The sequence below is a fragment of the Rhamphochromis sp. 'chilingali' genome, assembly GCF_963969265.1.
Source record: "Rhamphochromis sp. 'chilingali' genome assembly, chromosome: 7".
Lineage (NCBI taxonomy): Eukaryota > Metazoa > Chordata > Actinopteri > Cichliformes > Cichlidae > Rhamphochromis > Rhamphochromis sp. 'chilingali'.
Window position 1 is genome coordinate 11,878,305 of NC_137934.1, and position 24,646 is coordinate 11,902,950.

The 24,646-nt window shown below is 39.7% G+C and overlaps 1 protein-coding gene across 1 annotated transcript in view; it reads left to right on the forward strand.

Annotated features, from left to right (window-relative positions):
* exoc4 (exocyst complex component 4) overlaps positions 1-24,646 on the forward strand; it is a 158,339-nt gene that overhangs the window by 123,691 nt on the left and 10,002 nt on the right. The window contains exons 17-19 of the mRNA XM_080887812.1: positions 12,288-12,411; positions 16,027-16,205; positions 16,414-16,573. Of these exons, the coding sequence (XP_080743938.1) occupies positions 12,288-12,411; positions 16,027-16,205; positions 16,414-16,573 (463 nt within the window). The remainder of the gene's footprint in view (positions 1-12,287; positions 12,412-16,026; positions 16,206-16,413; positions 16,574-24,646) is intronic.

Consider the following 24,646-nt stretch of genomic DNA (forward strand, 5'->3'; position numbering starts at 1 on the left):
GTTCTTCCTTTTTGTCCAAGTGCTAAGGATCTGGTAGAGTTTGTCCACGGCTTAGTAATCTCTGCAGTGGTTTGCTTGCATCGCTTTTCCTGAGGCTTAATTCGACTGGATGTGTGATTACATGCCATTAAGGTTGGAACAATTATTCCCATATACAATATTACCTCAATTTTTCGGCGACTGTATTAGTCCAGAGCTTGTTTCGATGAAAATAAAATGAAAATAAACTCATTTATGTTCATATATTTCACTCTTCACCTGAATATTACCACCAGAAATCTCATGAGACTAGCTCACTTCAGTCACCTCCTCATGACCAACTAGCATCAGTAACATAGGCACGTGGCTAATTTGCATATTATTACATAGTGAACTGCTGAAGCTACTTCTCAGCCCCTGTTCAACCTATATTTATTAATAGAGGCTGTTTACACAAATGGACAGCATGCTCTATGAAAAAATGGTTAAAAATATGCAGAGTTAAACTGTACCTTTTACTACAAAGCTTGGCTAACATATCAGTAGTGTCCCTGCAGTTAGCTACGGCAATGATGCTTTCCTGTAACATATTTATCCTGATGTAGATTAGATTTAGTGCGCATACTTGCAGATTTAAGCATCTTTGAATATCTCTGTGTGTCAGAAGATGTCTGAAGTAAGCTTGCATGTGTGTGTCGGTAATAAGGGCTATGTGTGTATGTGTGTTGACAGACTGTCTGTGGAGGTGTCCACAGAAACGGTCTTATCGCCCATCTGGTTGCAGCACTGGCCATCTAATCCATTCTGACAATATTTACCTGACAACACACACATGCACACACGGCTGAGAAGCAATGCCAATCACTTTTTCTTCTTGACTTGGTTTGTTAAGTAGACCTGTTATGCTAATTTCCAGCTCCACGTTTTTGCTCTTGGACTCAATTTGAGTAGCTTAGCATGACTGACTTTTAAAAAATAGTTCTTATTTGTCCCCTCAGTTCGTCCTCCGTTTAAGACAAGCCTCTTTAAATGATGTTCCCTGTCTTCTGATTGGTTTGACCACTGTATCTTAGGCCCAAGTAAAATACCTAAAATGAGCCACTGTATTTGACAGCCTTGTTAAATCTTCTGTTGGTCAGTCTTCTCGAGCAATGCGGTATATGGTTGTGCACAAAAGTGTGTCTTAATGTTGGAAGTCTGGACATCATTAGGTAGGTGTAGATACAGACCTTTCTAATCTAGCCTGCAGGGTTTCTAGGCAGTAATCATGTGGTCTCCCTATAGGAGGAGGCTCCTTCTCATCTCAGTGGCTCACCTTAACTATGGTGAGTGCAGGTCTTTCCCCTTTAGCAGTATTTTTCTTGACTTCATTTAACAAGGGAACTTGACTGAGAAAACATTCTTATTCACTGCAGAGACCTGGGGGGGTAGTTTAAGTGGGAGATGGTGGTGATGCTCTTCAGTAATTGGCTACATTTTTATATAACTCCTTTCTACTCTTATTGACCACTCAAAGTGCTTTGAACTGTAAGCCACATTCATCCGTTCACTCACATGCTACATTTACAGTGCTTCCTGTATTTCACACATACTCACACCCTTCACTGCTTGGTGTTCAATATCTTGACCAAGGACAATTTGATGGATTGAAGGAGCCAGGGATCGAATCACTATCTGATTAGTGGAAACCCACTGTTCTCCCAGTCCAACCAACTGCTAAGTAGTCTAATATTGTATTCTGGTCAATATTCCTCCTCACTATTACTGTCAAAAATTTAAAGCATGAACTTTTGATTCCTTCTCATTTTAAAAGCATTTGACACAATTAGATGTCATCAGACGTCAAAATCTTTTAATACCATCATTATTTTATATCTCTCTCTCCTGCCCCTCCTTTTCTCTATCTCTGTCTCTGGACCGAAGTTTAGATCTCAGTGTGCAGATGTTCGTCCTATACCAGAGGCAGCAAAAAAATTAATAACTCCTTTCTTACGTCATTTATGAATCATTCATCACTCCAATCCTGCAGGATACTGTCCTTTGCTTATCTCACTCCATTTTCTTTTCTATGCTATGCTGTGGATTTACAAAAAAATATGATTTTCATAAACTCTTTAGTGAGTGTAGTTCCACAGGAAATATCATGTCCTGTTATTCCTCTTCTTAATGTGTTGATTATGCTCTTATTGGCAGTGGGTGCAGTGAGTCTAAGTGGTTGTGTTAAGATGAACTGTCCGTTTATGTAGGCGCATGCATTCTGTGTCTGTGTGAATTACATCACTGATCTTCTCCCTTAATGTCTGCCACCCTCATCCTTTGCAGATGGCAAGCAACAGACGTTTTCCTTAGATGAGATTTGAAAATAATTGGATAAGCACAAAGCACATGCACGCATGCCTATACATGAACGCATACGTAGATGCATGACATGCAAATACATATCTTCACATTTAATAATGCACACACAAGAACTCATAAATAAGAGATAGGAATTTAGTTGGAGGAAAAGGCAACCAGAAAAAGAAAAAATAGACCAAGAAAGTTGTCAGTCAGGACAAATGAGTCGTCTCCCTTTGCCCGTCTGTTCCTGACTCTAATGGTGCCCCCCATGCTGCGACGCCTCCCTCGCATCATCAAAGCAGCGCAAGGCTCGGGGTGGCAAGAATCCGAGTGTGTTTTTGTGTACGTGTCCGTACGCTTGTGTGTCTCTGGTCGTGTGTTTTTCACAGACACCCCCCAGAGAGACCTCCAGCAGTGTGTGCCACAGTAAGGCCTTTTTTTCTGCTGTCAGAAAAGTGAGCGAGTGAGTGAGCGTAGAGGAAACAAGCCTCCGAGTCAATTCCTGCACATATACAGACAGTTAGTGGGAAATACTCCCACAGGCAGAGCATTCACAAGGCTTTGGCTCTCTCGCACCTGTAACTACACAGAGAGAAAGAGATAGACGCACTCAGAGAAAATTAGTCTATATTTAAGTCTTTTGGCAGAAGCTTTAAAACGTTTTTGTCTTAAAATTGTGCTTTTTTATTTTAGGAGACAGTATTGTGTTTTAATGGTGGGTTCTGTATCTATTAATGATCTCAAAGTTGACCAGGGAGTGTGAACAGCATCAGCTTCACACAATCAGGTGAAAATAATTAATGTAATATCCTCTACTCTCTTGAGAAATCAATGTTTTTCTTTCATTAAAAGCAATCTTGTTTGTTGTTCCGTTGACTCTTAGCTAGATTAATATTGGTATCTCTCAGCTGAAGATCTAAGCCACAAGACCCCCCCCCCCCCCCCCCCCCCCCACACAACCACCCCCTGCGGGGTGAGGGGCAATTCGATATTATAGATTATTAAATATTAAATTATTGTCATCACATATAGTAACACTGATGCTGATTGCCATTTAAACAAACAAAGTTGAGCATAATTAATGTGTAAAGTAGTCCACTTACTGAAATCAGGTTTTGGTTTCTTAGGCCAATTCAAAGTAAAAGTAACAAAGTAACAAAAATACATTTTTAGTAGAAGTCTACCATGCTACATAATTATTTATTACTATTAACTGCCTGTAGGGGCTGTACACCAGAATTATTTTAGCTGAACTAACCATACTGTTAGTTCATACATCCAGAACGTTCATCACTTGCAGACCTTTAATAAGAAACATAATTCCAAGCTGTTATCTCTGTATGTCAGGTACACAGGCCATAAGAGCAACTGTCACCAATGTCACATCACAGCCCTGACCGTGTTTGCTTTTCTGATTGGACGGTCATGGCGTATACCTGACTGCTGTTTGCTCGGAGCAATGCTTTCTCATTTTCTCAGAGATAAAATTAAAGTAACTACAATGCATACAAAATGTGCACTGAGGAGGACACAAAAGCACAACCAATGCAAAGCAAAATAGAGTTTTTTGGATTTAAGTATAGAGAGAGAATCAAGAATATAGGATTGTGCAAAAGTCTTGCATCACCCCTCATTTCTTTATATTTTGCTTTAAAGGAGTGAAAGTTTGTAGTTTTAAGTGCTCTTGAGCACTCTCTGGAGGTCATACACTTTTTTATATATTGGCTCTTTTTTCATTAATTTACAGTCCAGTCCTTGTACCATACCATATTCAGATGAATATGGTGTTCTTTCAGTCAAACAACAAGGGATGAACCATTGTTCTCTACACATAACAGTCAACTTAGCAAATAAAACAATTTTAAATTGCATTTTAGGCACTTTGTTACTAAATATCTTGTTGCAAAAACACTAGACTACACAATAATGTTGTGATGTGGACATTAATGTGCTCTCTGTGCAGAGGAGTTTTTTTTGTTTCCTGTTCTCATGCTGTCCTCCCATAGGTGCCCAGCGTGAGAAGAGGTCTCTTTTTTTTTCCCATTGTTGTGTAATTTTTCAGTGTTTTCTCTGCAACGCTGCCGATCTCCGACTGTATTCCCATGTGATGTCTTTGTTGTGTGTGTAAGTCGGGGGGGGGGGGGTCCTATTCCTCTGCGGGGCAACCTGCATATGGCCAATAAAGCAATCAGTCAATCAATCAATAGACATAGAATTATCTTTTTGCAACAAGGTGTTTTCCAAAGCGCTATTAGCCAAAAACTTATATATTCCAGCAAGATGTGTCTTGTGTCCTTAATAAATTTGAGGAAGCTAGATGAGTGGATGCCAACAAAAGAAGTTTTAGGCTTGAAAAGTACAGCAGATTAGCAATATGTTAAAGTGATGTAAGATTCTTAAGAAATAGGCAAATTTCCAGCAAAGAGTTGACATAGGACCTGAGAGATGCATCTGGCCCTTCAGTCTATCTACTGTTCACTGAAGCCTCATCAGCCATGGTCTTAGTTTAAGGGTGGCTGTCAAGAAGCCATTCTTAACAAAGGAAGGAGGGAGAGAAAGCTAAGGTAAGGGCTGGACTGAAAGTCAGTGCCAGCAGTTCTTATAGAGTAATGAATCCAAATTGTAGATTTTGGTTTCAAATTGTCTTCGGTATGTGCGGTAGAAGTCAGGAGAAGTACAACAATGAGTGTCTACAGCCATCTGTAAAACACAGTGGAGTCGTGTTTTTGGGATGCATTTCAGCCAGTGATGTTGGCGATCTTGTCAAAATTGATGGAATTATAAACACAGAACAGTACTGTCATATTTTTGATCCATCATGTAATAGTATCTGACTGGTAGTGGCTTCAATTTTCAGCATGACAGAGATGCCAAATACACTTCCAGTGCAAAAGAACACAGTGGAACACTGTTGGTCATGGATTGGCCTCCCCAGAGCTAAAACAAAGAACAGAGCAAAACTGGAACAAAGTCCAAACAATAACTTTGAATGTACTTCAAGAAGCCTAGAGAATTATTCCTGAAGAACACTTACAGAAACTACAAGAAAGCTTGTCTAAGAGAGCTCAGGCTGTGTTGAAACATACATTTCTAAGCAGTCTTCTGAAAGGAAGAAATTGCAGTTGGAGATTGTTTTTACACGTTCTATATGTAGCCTAGTGAGAACACAGTTAAGGTAGACATGGCTTTTTTGGTGGTATAATTCAAAAGAGTCAAGGAGAAGAAAGAATAATCATCACTTAATTGCATATTCATAATTCAGCATATTTAATTATTAACTTCTTTGTTCTTAGCGGTGTGTATGCATGCATGTGTACCAGCTTGCATGCATGTGTGACCTTCGGAAGGGCAGGAAGAATAACTAGGGAGCTGGTTTTGACTGCAGCACATCGATCGTGGACCCCTGCATTCTCCTGCTCAACAGTCACTCTTTGTACACACACCAACACCCTCTCATGGACACACACACACACACACACACACACACACACACACACACACACTCGCCTCATTGACCAAATAGACTTACATATGAGTGACGGGGCCAATTTCTCTCCTTTTCCTCTCCTTGTTAATTTATGGCCATTGATCTATGCTGAGCTGAATTTATATACACTCATCATGCTCTCTGGTTCTCTCTCTTTCTCACACACACACACACACACACACACACACACACACACTCAGGTCTTTTGTGTGGCTTACAATGCAGTGCAGTGACACATGCTCTTGCTGCCTCAGCACAAGTAATGGGAAGAAAGTACAGGAACATGCTGAAGGACTCAGGAAGTGTGTGAAGCTGAACTAATGAGTTTGCGAATGTGTGTACCATATGAGCTAACGTTATTTACAGAACTTGATAATGTCAATATGGAATGGAATACATGCTTATTACTGCAGAGTAACAAAACAACACATTAATAACAATCTTAGGACAATGTTTGGGAGCTCAAGGGCAGTTTAAGAAAAACACCACGGGCTGGCAGGCCTTTCCCTAGCTTTCAAGGACTTTTCAGCAGATTCCAAACCTTAAAACTTTGTAAAAAGAGTGACACTCTAGTTTAGTACAATGCACAAGTAGCCTGCTGGAGGTCATTTTGTAAGGTTCTAGCAGTGCTCCTCCTGTTGCTTCTTGTACTAAGGAGCAAATACCAGTCCTGCTGTGGAGTTGATGCCAAATATGGACCTGTCCACCTGTCCTTATGTAACCCATGTAGCCCATCTCCTGCTATCTCACCCACATTCTTGAGACTGTGCTGGGAGACAAAGTAGACCTAGGTATGGATGGGCCATGACTGGAATAAACAAACTATATGAGCAACCTGACTGGGCTGTAATTACTCTCTAATGCTGCCAGCAGTGACAGGGCACTGACAAAAACCGAAATTAGAGAAAAACTGGTCAGGAGGGATAAGAAGAAAGCAATGGTCTGTGGCCACCACCTGCAAATTCATTCCCTTTTTGGGGATTGTCTTGTTGTTGCTTCTCCAGTGCACCTCTTGTCACTTTGATTTGCACCAAAGCAGCTGAGATGGATTCACAATGGTTCATGCTTCTTAACTGGACAGATCGATGTCCCCGAAGTTTAACTGACTTGTGATATGTGTTGATTGAGTGGTCCCTTCATTTTTTGATCAGATTAGTTTGTTGTTATTTTCTAATCTATATAAGCTAAAATGGCATGATTTCTCCTCATATATGTTACCCATTTACCCACTTACAGTACTTATTCAGTTTTGTTTTGAGTGCTGGGAACGGGCAGCACAGTAAAAATACAATACAATTCACTGCAACAACAATACAAATACAATATCAACACAGTACAATAAAGTGAAATAAAAACAATATATTGCGGTACCAATACAATATGTGCAGTAAACTCATTTGCTCTTGTTCTTATTTTAACATCATCCTCTTTTAAACAGGTTATCATACTTGTTGTTTTCCCTATTAGTGGGTGAATCAATAATAGTGAATCAATAGTACTCAGTTAAGAGCAAAATAAAACATATTTTACAATTGAAAGCCTCAAAAACTGTTTATCTTGTGGAGCAGGGAAATTATTTTACTGCTATTGCTAAATAATTGTCATCATTACCATTGCATTAATAATATAATCTGGAGTTTATATTGCATTCAGGGGTTAAACAGTGTGTCTTTCAGAAAGGCTAAAAGTAACAGGACAGGAAATAGGCTTGGAGAGTTTTGCAGAAGTGGAAGTTATTTTGAGCCGCAGGCTAAGACGAGGCTTTAACAATGTAACAGATAGCTTTAAGAAGGCCTTAAGCAGTTATGACTATTTTATACACAATGCATATCTGTGCTTATTAAAGAGTTGGAGCTCGGTCAATTAATTGGGGGTCGGAAGCTTTGTTCGGCGCGATGTTCGGACAATCTATTGTGCAAGTGACTTGGAGCCATAGAAGGAATTGCAATACATGCTTACAAAACACTTATATATCAGATCATTTTATATTAAGGTTTTAGTAGAGGTTCTTGGTTAAAACATTTATTTAGTAGAAGACATACACATAGTCTCAGTGAGCCTCTGTCCTGGTGAAAGGTCAGAAGTGCAACAGGTGAATTGAGAAAGAGCATTTGAGGACGAGACACAGACAGTAGGTGAAGAGGTGACACAAAGAGCATGTGAGGTCAACACATACACACACATTAGTTAGATTTATTTAGAGGAGAGATTAGTCATGTCTCGGCAAGAAAGAGGAACAATTCACTTTAAGACAAGAACGGAAAGTACCAGCCATGAAAATAGAAGATGATCTTCTGGGGTAAAAGCCAGAAGATCATCTTGTATAAATCTATGTATAAAATGTATCTGTGACGCATGAAGGGGCGTCAGTAAATCAAACCCTGATGCTATAAAATATCTGTTCATGCTTTGATTAAGTCGAGGACTACTGGCTGTCTGCGTACAGAGTGTCTTCCCACACGTGTGTTCATTAAAAATCATTGTTTGACCAAGACCTTCTGGACCAAGAGTGGTTTGTACTCTCCCTCCTCAATTGTGAACCTTAACATTTGGGGGCTTCGTCCGGTGGTTGAGGAGGGAGGATTGGAGGTGTAGACGGTGATGTATGGTCCGTTGTGGTCAGACAGGCAGGCGTGACCCGGCAACCAAACTGAGGGGACAGGCGCCTTTAAAAAGAGGTAGGCACAGGCCTGTTGATTTTATCCGAAGTGTGCTGAATTGGATGATAAAATTAAATGTCTATTCAGTAAAAGTTGCCGGTAAATGTCTGCTTTGATTTTGATGAGAATCTCATGACAGTACTGAGGATTTAAAAGCAGTTGGACTGCTGGTAATGATTGAATGCGGTTGGACCGCTAAAAGGATTTAATACGGTTGGACCGTGGTGGTAAGCAGTTGGACTGCTCAATGATTTTAGTATCTTAGGGAATTTGGTTATTTTTTGGTTATAAGGTTGGACCTGCTTCAGTCTTACACTTTGTTGGGTGTTTTACTGTTGTTCCAAAGTATTATAAATTATCTTAGAACGGAACCGTGGGGGTTCTAGGAAGCGCAGTTCTCGGAGGTAATGCTCCCTCCCGGCCAAGGACGCTTGGCCCTGACCTATCGGCGAATAGGGTTAGTACGGTTGGCAACCGGGGAGAACTTGGGAACCTCCAAAATAGCTAGGAGTTAGAGTCTCCTTACCGTTTGGAACGGTAGTCTGCGCTTTTTTGGTCAGCAGAAGTTGGACTTTGGGCGTGTAACTTTAACTTAAAACTTCAGGGTAAGCCTTGGCTGTGAAATGCCAAAAATAGAGCTTCAGGCAAAGTTTGGGTTGGTTGACGCTTTTAAATTGTGTTAGGGACTTTAGAGATGAGGCCAGAAACTGTTGGACAGATACTGGTTAATTGGTCGCAAAAAACTCAGGGAGTTCATCCGCTGGGCGGTTATTTTAAATTTGTCGAAATTGTGTAGGCGCTAAAGCTGACAGATCTGACAGTGGTTGTAAATATAAGACGTCGTTGTAATATAGAATAAGAAAATTTGGTGTGAGAGATCTCTGTGTGTCGAGTCAGTAATGCACTGACTGCCTGCTGCTATTTTTAGACGGTGTGTGTGAGTGTGAAAATGCAAATGAGTAAGCAGTGAACTGTTTAAGCCACAGTTGGTTTTACAAATACTGCTGCAAACATTGTTGAGTGTGTGTTTAAAATGCCATTTATGTTTATTAGAGGACTATAAATAAAGTTTTGAGTTGCCGTAGGGGATGTATAGTAATTGACTGAAGTTGGATGTAGATATATAAATATATTGAGTGCACTGTGTATACTTAAGATTAACATATTACTTTCAGTAGTAACTTCTCTCCAGCAATAGTTGCTGGTGTGTTTTATTTTTTCAATTTCTTGTGTGTGCGGTGAGAATTAATGGAGGTTTCAATTTTTTGTTTGTTTGTTTTTGACTTGCTCTTTTTGATTATGACAAGCATGTCTAAAATACTCTTAGGAAAGTGTGTTTTGAGTTATATTCCTCAACTCTGGTCACACTTTAAGTGTGTGAATGCGGTGACTAGAAGGTTTTGAATGATGAATAAAGGTGTGAGAGGTATTTCTTTGGTGATGTAAAGTAGGATGTTTTAAAGTTTGAAAGTGTTTTTAATTTAAGAGATGCATGAGTGATGTTATAAGAGTTTAGTTTATTTAAAAGGTGTGTGTGAGAGGATTATGAAATCATTGTGTGAATGATGCTACATTTTAGATCAAAAGTTAGTAGAATTACAGAGGGTTTGTAGATTGTAAATATAAAATAAGTTTGATTAGCCTGGAGAAACAGAAAAGCAGCTTGAGCTGCTCTGAGCAGCTGCGTGCTGTGTGTGTGTAACAGGAAATGGTGTGGGTGACAGGAAGTTTGCATGCCCATATAAGGTGACGAGTGAGCACCCAGAGAGAGAAACAGATGAGTTAAACTCTAGGCAGATAAAGCGAATGGAGGTTTTGAGAAAAGAAATGAAAAGGATATTAATTGTATGTTTTAGTGTGTCAACACAGATTACAGATAAATAAAGGTGGACTTCTCTCAACCTGGAATTTTGAGTACGGCGCCAAAACCACTAGAGTAGCATAATTGGGAGAAAACAGGCCAGATTTTGGCTTAAAATTTTACAGCTTGACCTCGCACTTGTCCCCATCCTGAGAAGAAGCTCAAAGGACAGTTAATCTCCTGATGAAGACCGACAGAACATCGTGGACTTGAGAAGAATTAATAGCAGGCAAAAGACAGTGCAACTGAAACCACACTGACGACACCAGCAGCAGCATGTAAGGAACCACGAGGTGGAAACATGTACTGTAAATTACAGGCTGGGCAGTTGAACAGTGGGATAATGAACGGTGGTAAAGCACTGGACACTGATTGTCAGATTTGCCATGCTTGGAGTAATCTTGAAAGAGACGAGTGAAAGGATCAACAGAAAAGAAGAAACTACGTGATGGAACATGCACGGTGGACTGAAGGCTGGTAAGAACAGTGCCACACGGCTGTGTAAAGGCACTGAGGGAGTGTGGAGCAGGGAAATTATTTTACTGCTATTGCTAAATAATTGTCATCATTACCATTGCATTAATAATATAATCTGGAGTTTATATTGCATTCAGGGGTTAAACAGTGTGTCTTTCAGAAAGGCTAAAAGTAACAGGACAGGAAATAGGCTTGGAGAGTTTTGCAGAAGTGGAAGTTATTTTGAGCCGCAGGCTAAGACGAGGCTTTAACAATGTAACAGATAGCTTTAAGAAGGCCTTAAGCAGTTATGACTATTTTATACACAATGCATATCTGTGCTTATTAAAGAGTTGGAGCTCGGTCAATTAATTGGGGGTCGGAAGCTTTGTTCGGCGCGATGTTCGGACAATCTATTGTGCAAGTGACTTGGAGCCATAGAAGGAATTGCAATACATGCTTACAAAACACTTATATATCAGATCATTTTATATTAAGGTTTTAGTAGAGGTTCTTGGTTAAAACATTTATTTAGTAGAAGACATACACATAGTCTCAGTGAGCCTCTGTCCTGGTGAAAGGTCAGAAGTGCAACAGGTGAATTGAGAAAGAGCATTTGAGGACGAGACACAGACAGTAGGTGAAGAGGTGACACAAAGAGCATGTGAGGTCAACACATACACACACATTAGTTAGATTTATTTAGAGGAGAGATTAGTCATGTCTCGGCAAGAAAGAGGAACAATTCACTTTAAGACAAGAACGGAAAGTACCAGCCATGAAAATAGAAGATGATCTTCTGGGGTAAAAGCCAGAAGATCATCTTGTATAAATCTATGTATAAAATGTATCTGTGACGCATGAAGGGGCGTCAGTAAATCAAACCCTGATGCTATAAAATATCTGTTCATGCTTTGATTAAGTCGAGGACTACTGGCTGTCTGCGTACAGAGTGTCTTCCCACACGTGTGTTCATTAAAAATCATTGTTTGACCAAAGACCTTCTGGACCAAGAGTGGTTTGTACTCTCCCTCCTCAATTGTGAACCTTAACAATCTCTGACTGATTAACCCTGTTTTAACCTTTGTCTGTGCAGTGTGTCGACCAGCATGCAGACGTTCAATGTGTGATGTTCAAAGTTATAGAAATATATTCATTATTTTTCAATAAGAACTAGGTAATCTCCACAAAATATAATAAGCATGAAGTAACAAAGGCAAGACAAGTGCCTTTGTTAATGTACACATTTATTTATTTTTTTTGCACATATTTTACATTTTGACATTAAATCACATTAACGGAATACTTGACTCATCCCCTATGGTTTAAAAAGCACCTGTTAAATGAGTGTACGCACACCGCCTTTCAAATAGCTGTAACACAGGATGCAGAAACCATTTACAATGGTCCTTTTACTCACTTCAACTGCTCCTGTTTGCAATAATTGAGTTTTTCTATGCCTATCGTGTGTTCTCATCTTCCTACATCTCTATGATCCCAACAGACAGCCAGGTGGTTGGAGAGAGTGAACGCAGCAGGGAGCAGATTCTCCAGACCCTCAACGACCTGTCCAGGGGCTTCCAAGATATTGCAGACCGTTGCCTGCTGGTGCTGCATCTGGAGGTCAGGTATGCAGGAGAAACTGCCCAACTCTTATGTCTCTCCTTTATGCAGTAATATGACAAAATTCAGCATATTTAATTATTTTATTTATACAAATATTTTTACAATACCTACTTAATATAAAGAAATTGGTCATAATAGTTGATCATTTTTTTTAGGCAAGTCATAAAAGTATAAACAATGCATACACAGAAAGCATTAGACTCTAAATGCAGAGTTAAAAGCAGGTTGTGTCAAATTGAATTATACGAGCATTGTGATGTATTCACCTTAAGGTAATGAGTTTTTAGCATAAATAGATTTTGGAAGACAAAATGTTTTGAAAACAAATAATATCACTGGGAAATTCTATTGCTTCAGCTATCATCATTCATCATTCAAAACAACTGCAGTCATTGTTTTCCAAGTCTGTACGCTGCCACCATAATGATTCATGTGGCAATGATGAGCCTCAACTCATCAAGGTCCTCCTGCACATGTTATCTGCCTGATATTTTTATGTGAATATTATTTTAAGCACATCAAATAATGCCACTCTAACTGTGCGTGTTGCACTTCCCCTTCACCTTCTTCCCAGGAAGTCTGTAATCACTACGTTCATAACATTCATTTGCGTCACTGAACAAAGAAGCAGAATTATACTGCTGCTGAAAAGGCTGGGGTCACTTAAATGTCTTTGTTTTTGAAACAAAAGCTTTTTTCCCCCCATTTAAAATAAGATCAAAGTAGTAAATTGCCAGATTTTAGAAGAAGTATACTACTCTCGTAACAGAGCAGTTAAAAAACAGACAGAGCGAGAACCAACTGAGCAAGTAAGAAAAGTACATCAGAGTGTATTGTTTGAGAAAACAAAGAGTTACTGGTCTTACTCAACAAGCAGCTTTGTATCCAGAAGACACATGTTTTACCATGAACAGTGAAGAAGTGGCTCCTTGATGCCGGCTTTGGGATGCGAATGTAAGACAAACTTGCAAAGACAAATCCATGTGAGACTGGCCACTAGGAGATGAAGATTCTGATTGTCGAACAAACATAGACTTGGGGTGGGGGGTGCTAGTTTCCAAACAGGAGGACAGTGACCAAAGCAGTCACTTTGACAGCAAGTTTTCGATTTCGTTTGTTTCTAAGTTGTATTGTTTCTCAAGGGCTGATCAAATAGGCGCATCTAACCTTATTGCATAATGTGCATGCATCCAAACTCGTCCCACCTTTCTAAATTATTTAGAACTTACTCAGTTCTGATTGGCTCTCGTCTCTCAAGGATAATTTTCATCAAATATTTATTTGTTGACAAACTTGTCAGTACACGTCATTGTCAGTTACATTTTATTTAGTTATCGTCTTGTTTTTGGCAAAAAATAAAAGTTCGGTGACGAAAATTACTGGTCAGCGAAATGAACACTGAACCAAAGCACAGGTCCAAACTGCTTAAAGAGGAAACAGTCAAATGCTGTTGTCTCTGTTATGGTGTGGCCTGCACAGTCACTGGAACACAACCCGATTGATGTTGACAACTTGATTATATGGTATGTAAGAAGCAGCTGTCAAACTAATACAACTTGTGAGAAACGCTTTGGGAAACATAGGGTCAAATTTCTCTGGAATGCCTCAGCAAAATGCCAAAGGTCTGCAAGGCTATGACTGCTGCAGATGGGCATTTCTTTGAGGAAGGTGAAGTTTAAAGGACAAAATGTTTATTTTACTAAAAATGTCTGTCAATGTCTTGGTTATATTTCCTTTTTACTGTACAAGGTCATTCAACGAATACAAGTGCGAGTTATGAGTTACCCCAAACTTTCAAGCCGTGTGTATTTGGTTCCTACACACAACATTGCTCAGAGCACGTGTCATTAAATCAGATGAGTTAAAAGAACCAGTGGCATCACACGCATGCCCTTAATGCACGAGTTCAGAAATGTATCTTCAGTGTGTGTTTTGAATGTCAATATCTAAGTTAATTTACCACACCATATACTTTCTCACACCCACATCCTCTAATAGTCCTCCATCATCCCTCCCCATTTCTTCCATCCATCCATGTACTACTATTTCCCTCTAGACCATTGTGTAGCTTATGCAATATTGTTGATGATTCCAGTAGAAAACCCTCCCTGAGGCTGATGTCTAGCTATATGCTACACTCCATTGACTCTCCCCATCTAGCAAATTTCCCTTGATAGTGGTACCAGCTAAATGAAGCCATGAGCAAGAAAGAAGAAGGGGTGGGTGGGGGGGTGGATGAAAAGATGGAAGAGAGATGAGTGAAGTTAAAGTAGGAGTGGGGGTTAAAGAAGAAAGCTAGAGTGGGCTAAGTGGGAGAAATGATTGAATAGAGAGAGAAGGTGGTCGGATGGAGGCTTTGAAAATGCTGTGTAGTTGTTGGCTTTGCCTTAGGGAGGAAGAGAAATTCACCCATATAATTTTATACCCTTCAGCTCTGGGCAGTGTGATTATGGAATTATAAAACTATTGACTTTTTAAGTCTAGACCGAAATTAGCTTTCTGTGGACCTCAAAGACCTCATACTAATTTATAGGTCTTTAGGGAACCTGAAAAACAGAATGTATTGTTAAAGGATAGGTCAAAATCCACCTGCTCTAACTATTAAAATCCTAAAAGTATTATTAGATGTTTGTACTATGGGCAGGAAATATTTGGATAAGGTTGAGATTAAAGGGTTGGTTTACTTATTATCGGTATTTCCACTTAATAATCCCTCTAAAATGACATTTTTACATAACAATAATCAAAACTTTGAGAGCATTTCTGGTATTTTAGTTTATTTGTGGCATTTAGCTATGAATCCATTAAAAAAAAAAAAACGGCTCAAAAATCTGACTAGGAAAAGGTGAATACAAAAATTCTTTGGCAAGGTCCTCAACCCAGTTATTCTGCTATAGCTGGGGGTTTTCTTGCCATTCTGGTACAACAGTCTTCCTTTAACTACTGCCTCTAAAACACTCAAGATAAAATATGCGAGGAAAAATACACAAAACTGTGTTATAGACATAAGTGTGCTTTCTACAAATTAAATAGTTTGAAAGGACAATTGACCTTAGTAGATTTATTAGACATGGCATTAAGTATATAAGCAGCTCCATTTAAGGTTTAAAACTCCTCAGAAGTGCACAGCATATTCAACAATCTGCTCTACAACACTTTGCTCAGGTGACTGGTATCCAACAGTGATGTAGTGGTAGTTGTACAAGTGGATATATTATGAGTACTCTATAAACAGAATGATTTCTGTAGAAATTATAAGTATTAGAGTAGGTTTAGTGGGGCTTGAGGAATGAGAACACTCTCCGCCCGCTAAAGTGCCTTCTAACTATGTTAACCTCCAAAGCACAGAGAATAATACAGTTCATACATATTTCCTGACTCACCATTTTTCCTTGTCGTTCTCATGTTGGACACTCAGCATAGTTCATAGTTTATTTCGGCATATCAATACATAGTTGTCAAAGAATTTGGATGGCAGAATGTTCTTGACAAAGCAGAATATGTAACTTTTCATTTCCAGACAGCGAAAGGTAAAAAAAATTGGAGAAGAAAAACCTATTAATTATCTACAGCATTTAATTTTCTATTTTCTCTTTTCTTTCCCTGTTTTAATCCAGGGTGCACTGTTTCCATTACCTGATCCCCCTGACCAAACAAGGAAATTATGCCATTGTGGCTAATGTTGAGAGCATGGACTATGACCCTCTGGTGGTCAAACTGAACAAGGACATCTCAGCCATAGAGGAAGCCATGGGGGCCGCCTTGCAGCAACACAAGTTCCAGTATATTTTTGAAGGTCAGCAGCCCCCCTAGGGTGACGTTTAAGTAACTGCCTTTAAAATACAGCTCTCTTCAACAACTTTCAAAGAACCTGCGAGTCTGAAAACATTGTTAAAATGTTCTTTCTTATTCCCAAATTTCCTTAAAAATAAAAAGAATTGAATATATCTTTCCTGATATAATCACATATCCTTCATGCCTCTTTTTTTCTCATCTCTTACCAGGTCTTGGTCATCTGATCTCCTGTATTCTGATCAATGGGGCTCAATACTTCAAGAGGATCAGCGAGTCTGGCATCAAGAAAATGTGCAGGAACATTTTTGTCCTCCAGCAAAACCTCACCAACATCACCATGTCCAGGGAGGCAGACCTCGACTTTGCCAGGTTAGAGTCCTTTTCCACATTTTGAGCATGGAGAGGAAAGCTAAGCTAAGAAAGCTTCCCTGGAGCAGTTTCTGTGGTTCAGTAGCTGAAACAAGCCTTCCACTCAGTGCCTTGGACATAACTAGCAACCGTAGGGATCCCAGCTTTATGTTGTCCAATCCATCTGAATCTTTGCTTTTGAGCTTATCAATACAGCACTATATTGATAGCATGCATTTCTGCTAGCTGGGCATCGCAAAACAGTTTTAATTGGTTCACTTGTTTGCAAAGATATCAAAATCCACCCACCATAACGCATAGTGTGTGGCATAAACAGAACAGCAGAGCTGCATGGGTGCTGCTCATGCTACCTCTTAATCTAGACACCGTGATGTTTATTTTCCCACTTCCAGCATGCAACGTTGTCTGTGTCAGTGGGAGAACAATAACTCACACAAAATCTTCTTCACATAAGTGAAAATCAGCTGAACAACAAGTGAAACGGTATTAAGGGTTACGTTTGCCTGCTTCCTTTGCACCTTTTTAGCATCTTTTCCAGTTCTACCAGAGCTCATGAGTGTTTTCTATACAAGTGTAACAGAGAGAACAGCAGGCTAATTAGATAGCTAATATTTACAGGTATGATAAAAAATAAATGTCAGCTACTGCATTTACAAACAAGTGCTCCCCTCAGCCACCTGCTACAGTCCAGTTATTGTTACTGCTGGCAGTAAAGCTTTTCAATGCACATTTTATTTCTACTCTATCGTATACTGTAGTTTGAGGAAAGTGCAATGAATTCATAATTCTGTCTCTTATCAGGGTGAAGGCACTGACCTGTAGGCAGTTTTCTGTTCAGGCTTTCAGGCTTGGGCTGTTCTGTGTAGCCTCGGGTAATATTGTGTTATTGACAGTTGTGAAAAACTATGTAAGTCTGCTTTTTTAAAGAAGAAATCTGATCACAGGTCAATGGAGAAAATCAGTAAAGAATCAGGCCAATAAGAACACTCGATAATGGGTCTAGTATCAATAAAAGCGTATGAATTTCCATTTCTGTTTTAAAGATTGATAGCCTTTAACAGGACAAAGAGGAAATGGATATTTTGTGCAGATATTGAGTTTGTGTAAACTGTAATGCCATTTTCTTGCCAATAGTTGCTTTTTGCCCCATAGGTTTTGCTGTTTTAGTGGTAAAAAAAGATATCATGCCACACAACTAAAGATAATAGGACATTAAACACACATTGAATTTATACTATGGCTACTCAAGTTTGAAGAACCACTATTTGCAAGATAAATAAATGGTAAAGATTAAGTGAACTGTATTATGAATCCATCAAATCAGAAATGGATAGTGGCGTCATCTTAATAACCAGTTCTGTTTAAAATTAGTCGGTGTACTGGTCCAGCTTTAACAGCACACCTGCACAGACGCACACAGATTCGCACAGTGTTTTCAAGTTCAGAAAGCAACTATGTCAGTGCGTGAGGCTGACAGATGGTCAAACAGATTGTCAACCACACTGTGTATCTGTGTCCACGCTGTTGTTGCGGTTTATTTTCTTATTCATACATTTACATTTTGTGACTCTTAACTGCTGTTGCCCAGCGCTGCTCTGCCCTGACAGGCATAAGGGAAATCAGCACCTCAGACATCTTTGCAAACAAGATGGAGGGAGTGAGGGAGGAGGAGGTAGGAAAGAGAGAAGAAGGTGGAAGGAGAAGAGTGATTCATTGTATTCATATGATTTTTTCCCCCCCTTCTTTGAGAAGCCTGTGTCCTTGACAGCAGAGAGTATGTGAGAGGAAGGGTGATGGAAAAGATGGAGAAAGAAAGATGGCTTGAGGGGAAGAAAATTGAAAAACTAAGTAAAGGGAAGTTGTCGAAAAGGCATCTTTGAAAGGAAAAGCATGGAACTGACTTGAAGAGGGCAGCATGGTTAGACAATATCTTACAGTGGAGATGAACACAAGAGAGAGATGGGAAGAAAGAAAGAAGGAGAAAATGAGTGTATTATAAAATGAATAACAGATTATGCTTAAACAACTTGAGTTTCAGCACATTTAGCAGCACCAACTATTCCTTTTAAGGTGACTTTCGGAACCCTGTTTGTCTGCATTTGATTCTCATTGTACAGTAAAATGTGTTTTCCTGTGTCTGCCATCTGGGCATCTTACAGTATGTTATAAGTTTAATGAGCTTCTCTTGTGTTATGTGTTTGAGTGCTTGGGTGTTTATGCACTGGCAGTTTGGGCTTTTCTATTGTTTGTAATGTGCCAGAGTGGCAAGTTTCCCCTGAAGAAGACAAAAAATAACCAAACAAATAAGTAAACTGAAATTACCTGAACTGTACTGGATGTGGAGGACCATTGATTAGTATGTTATTTCTCCCCTCTGTCAACTTTTATTATGGAGACATGCCAGTGATGGCTTTTCTGTCTTTTCTCTCTTTCTCCCACTCTGTCTGATTACAAGGCGTGGGTGGTGTGGAGGTGTTGATTGGGAATTGCAGAGCGCATTGTTTACGCATTCATGGCTTTTTGAATTGGCCGGCCTCCGGCTCCAAGACACACCAAGTCTTGCAAACACATACAGACACACACAAACTCACACACATACAGAGTCGGTTACACACATCTGTTATGTATCGGGTATGCACAGATACCTAAGCCTATCAGCTTTTTGAAATAACCTCATTTACATGGACTGGGCATTAAGTAAACTTGTGCCTCCTAGTGGAAGTGACCATCTTGAGTGGAAGGAAATAACTTGATGTATATATGGCATACAGAAAGCCACAACTGATGTTTTAATGCTTCTCAACTACCCAGATCTTCCTTTTTTAAAGACAAATATGCAATACATATTCCTATAACAAAACTGTGCATAGTTACAGATGTGGAGGTGCACTTTTTGCTGATTGTATGCCTTCAGTTAGAGCAGGGCGATATGGCCAAAAATATTTATCACGATATATATTTGAAAATTTGCGATAACGATATAACCGACGATATAATTGATGCGAGACAAAATACAACTCCACAACATTACTAGCGCAAAAAGACAACCTTCCATTTATTTTCACTTAAACAAGAAGCTGGTTTTTATGTACATTAAAGCTTTATAAAAATGTAACAGTGCAAATGCAAATTCCTTGCTGAAAGTTTAACCAAAAGGCATTTCCAGTAGAAATGGGCTGACATATCCTGAGCATAACCATGTATAATATCCACTGAAGTTAAAAAGAGGTGCTTTGCAACATTAAACTGCAGTGTGCATTACGCATTTTTCGGACCATAAGGTGCACGGGATTATAAGGCACATTAAGCGAAACAAAGCAGTCAGATAAATCAAACTTTATTAAACTCATTCTTCTTGCTTCCTCCACTTCTGTACCATTGATTCATTAATGTTGAATTCTCTGGCAGCGGCTCTATTCCCATGTTGCTGCAGTATATTAATGACTAACCTCGTATTGTGGATGGATTATCTCAGTTGTTCTCCTGACTGAAGTTTGGTCCGTTTACAGCATCCTGCCATGCGATTGCATTTGTCTCTAACCATGAAGAACCTTCACGTTAACTTTTATAAGTGGAAAAGTGTTAGTGTTCGTCCTCCAGCTTCACTGTTTATGTTATGCTAACATAGCTGTGTCGCTAGCGATCACGTAGCACATCATTATATACCAGCTAGCCCAACTTCAGTAACCCTGCAAACGTCGCTGCTGTTTAGTTTCCTGTCTTCATTTATGTTGGAAGTGATAGCAGAGCTGTACGTTTGATTTTTTTCAGAAATCTCTCAGTCAGAACGTGCTATATCATGCTTAGGTAACTAGCGAAACTAGCGAGCTAACTTCCGCTAGCTTCCTGCTAACTTCTAACTCCGTTAAATGTAATAACTTTTGTTTTCATGGATGCCTGGAAGTTAAACTTTATAGTTACACCTGGTAAAGCAGCAATGCTGATCGTTTTATTAAAGATGAAAGAATTTAGACAGTTTTTAACTCTAAGTGATGCTGCAGTGTTGTTTGACCTGAAGCATACGGAGTTTAGGACCCAGATTACTCCCAGATTTAAGAGCATCTTAGTCTGACAAATATGACAATAACAACGGCTGCTTGCATGTTCTGCAAAAAAATGTGCTTTGTTGTGTATCTGATGGACAAACACCAAACCAGTTCCACATCACGGAAGTTGCACCATTTTTACAAACCAATTCTGGTTCATCTGTTTCACTCAACAATCGGCCATGTGCGTATGAAAACAAAGGCACTGCGCATGCGCGTTTTACTCCCATTCTATCGCGATATTTCATTTTCCTATCGTTGCCTAACATTATACCGGTATTACCGTGAACGGTATAATATGGCCCAGCCCTACCTTCAGTTTCTTTTAAATCAACAGCATTTACTTGAGTTGACAATATCTTAAGAGTGAAATTCCACCCACCTCTAAAATAATAAGGTAAAAACATGTCAATTTAAACGTTTAGTGTACTACAAGCATTTTATGAATACAGACACCTTAGTGATTGACAGAGTGAATCGTTTAGTAGCTGGGGCCTATATTGAAAAATCTTTTTTTTTCTTTGTTTTTAATTAATTTATGTACACATGCCATTTAGTAAAGTCTAACAGTTTTGTTGTAAAGGTTTTGAGAAAACTAACATGGTCTGACCTGAGTCAGCAGTGAAGAAGCAGTTTGATAAAGAGGGGTAAAACTAGAATATTCATCAGTATTTTATTACCACCTCCTGAGAATTAAGAGCAAAACTTAAAAAGGAAGTAATCTCAGCAGGAAGCCTGCTTTTCAGAGAAACTGCAGATGCTTCTCCTTATTTCCATGTAATTTTTTTATTTATTTTTTTTTGGGGGGGGGGGGGGGGGTTCTTAGGTGTGTGAATGCTTGTTAATGCATGTGTGATCTTTGATTATTTTATCTACGTGTGTACTTATATATAGGAACCAGTTATGCCTGGACTAATGCGCCATAACAGGCACCAATGTCAGTTAAAAAGTAAGGTGAGGCCGTGAAAACACACACACACACACACACACACACACACACACACACACACACACACACACACACACACACACACACACACACACACACATGCATGCACTCACACAAGAATGCACACTTGCCTTTTTGCTCTCTCTCTTTCACTGTGCAAAAGGATGGGGGAACAGTGCCACCTTGTGGTTCAGTCCATGTTTGTATACAGTATAAAAAAAGTGAGAAAGCCCACAGTATGTCGATCGCTCATGTTGCACAGGGTGAAAAAAGTCAAACGTGTGCGTGTGTATGTATGTGTTTGTGTGACCATGTGTATTTGTATGGTCCTATAGTGGCCTCTTGTCTCTCAGTCAGAATTTGGCAGCAATATCAACTTGACTGTCAAGGTCAAACACACACGCACATACACATATCGAAACACCGGCACAGAAGTGGACACACACAGACCATCTGCTCAGGAAACAGTTCTGGGGAACATGCTGCAGACCTGTGTGTCACTGCATGTTGCGCTAAAAATCAGACAACGAAACATACATAAGCATTACTCTCTGCTTTTTTTTTGGAAGAACCTTTAAAGTTTAATATAATTAAAGGTTTAATGTTGTAACCTGCTTTAATTTTCTTCTATCTTGCTTTAAAATTGCTGATTAGTCATTTAGCTAATCAACTAGAAATGAATTGTTTTGGCTTCAGCTCTTTCAGATCAGACAGACCATCAATTCAGTGTCATATACAGTAGTTTAGGACTTGAAGCTTCTCTATTATAGGATCATTAGAAAACTCCTGTGACTTCATTCAAATTAACACAGAGATTGATTCAGGACAAAACTACTATTCTGTCTCAATATACTGCTATTACAGAGCAAAAGTAAACATCTCTTGCCCGCTGACCCATGTAGGCAGCTCTGTCATAACATCCCTAGCAAACTTGCAAGCCTCTGAGCCCATAGCAAGGCTAAACACCAGTATGACAGACTCGGTGCAGAGATGCCCCCGAGTTCAGACCATCGCACCCACCTGTCTGCTACTGGAAATTACTAGAGTGCGAGGGTGTATTGTACAAGAAGCTATGTCCTCTCCTGCAGTGTACCACCACGATTACTGTGCACCTCTTAGAACCGGTGTGCTGGTGAATAAACTGTTGTTGGTTTTGTGTGTGTTTCTAAACCCTGGTGTGTTTGTGTCAGGGTGACAGGCTGGTGTATCTACAAAGAATGTGGTAATAAGTACAGTTGACGGCCATGTCAGGAGGTAGTGGGTGTCAACAGATAAAACTGTTTGTACTTAGGCCTGGTTTCGGCACACTGTCGCTTCTGTCTGCTTTTCTTCCCCTGTCACCTTGCGTCTCTTTCTTTAGCTCTCTCTTCCTGTTCTCCCAGTATTTTTTTTTCCCTTCAATATACTATCGTCCAATCACCTGCACTGCCTCTGCTGGACTGTATTTCTCTTTCCTTTCCTCTTCCCCCAGCCCCACCCTTCTTCTCCCATTTTCTACGAGCATGTGCAAGACGCTGTTTGATGAGACTGGTCTTTGCTGATGAAGCCTGTGCGTGTGTTTATATATGTGCACCTCACAGCATGATGACACTCGTCTTTGCTGATGAAGCCAGTGAGAGCGCGTCTGTGTGCATGCTCTTATTTGTATGTGTTTGTTGTGCACGGTGCAGCATGATGAGACCGGCCTTTGCTGATGAAGCTTCAGTCTCAAGTCTCTGCAGACCTTTCCTCATTACCAGAGGAAAGACAAATGCACTGCTCTGGAGGGAGGGAGACCGCAGGAAGGGAGGGAGCCTGAAAGAGGCAGAAGAGTGTATTAAGATTAAATCCACACTAAGCCATCTCACTTTTGAAAACACTATTTATATACGAAAATGACACGCATCAGTGCTAGCATTCACAGGTTGTTTTTGTTAGGATCCATTTTCTTTCACCCTTTGGCTTGGCAAGCTTAGATACTGTATAGTTCTAGTGTAGCTAAGACTGGGCAAGACACTTCATGGTTGCCAGCTGTGATACTTACATGACATGGTTTCCGACTCACAAGTCTGCCAGAAGCACTGCAGTCAGAAATTACTGCTGTCAGAGCAGTGAGGGGAAGATTTACAAAAGAACAACATAAAAGAAGTAAAACCGACTTGACTTACAGCTTTTCCTGTAGAAGGGAAGGGTGCTGTCCTACACCTGAATGCCTCATCTTGAAAGTTTACCAAGGAAAAACAAAATCACTGTGACGGGTTCCTGAGGTTTCAAAAAGTTTGGGATCCACCAGTGTATACCACCTGAAGAATTCTTTTTTTTGTCTAGAAAACTGCAGAACTAAACCAACATCTCGTAAGAAATGGGAAAGATAGCTGAAGAAGCACAAAAATAATGACTGATGTCACAGATCTGCTGCTTTGATCTTGAGTCACTATTATTTTTATGTGTTGGGGAAAAAACTGATCTTTAACACATGTGTGGTGCTAATGGCATATTAAACAGTTGGATCAGTGGGAGCAGAAAGTTGCTGATCCATACCTGAATGCCAAAACAAAGAAAAAAATGCATTATCTGTTTAAGTGTGAAAGTACTGTTGAGGACAATAAAGAGGATAAGAAAGTCAAGAAGCCCCGTTGTTGCTGTCAGAGGTATTTGTTACTGCAGCAACAAGCTTTGGATTCCAGCTTATTCAAAGGTTGATCCACAGACTCTCCCATTATTCCTCCTCCTCCTCATCATCATCATCCCCCTTCTAACTAATGTGTTGTTCCAAATGTGCTGACAGAGGCAGTCTGTAATGGCCTTAATATTGTGCATGCTAGAAATTAGGGGAAACGAATTGCGCCAAATCCTTTCTTTTTCTCACTTTTCCTTCTCTTTTGTCTTTTTGTTCTATACACCCCCACCCCCGCCACAACTCCTGTGCCATTGACATACACATCTCTCTGCCCTGTTCTGCATCTCCACATCGTAAATTGAAAGAATATTCGTTGTTGAGGAGGGGGAAGGGGAAGTTAATTAAAATTTAAAAGAGCACACTACAGAGGGACGTTGATGCTTACACACAGCCACACAAAAGCTACTAAAAGCTGATTA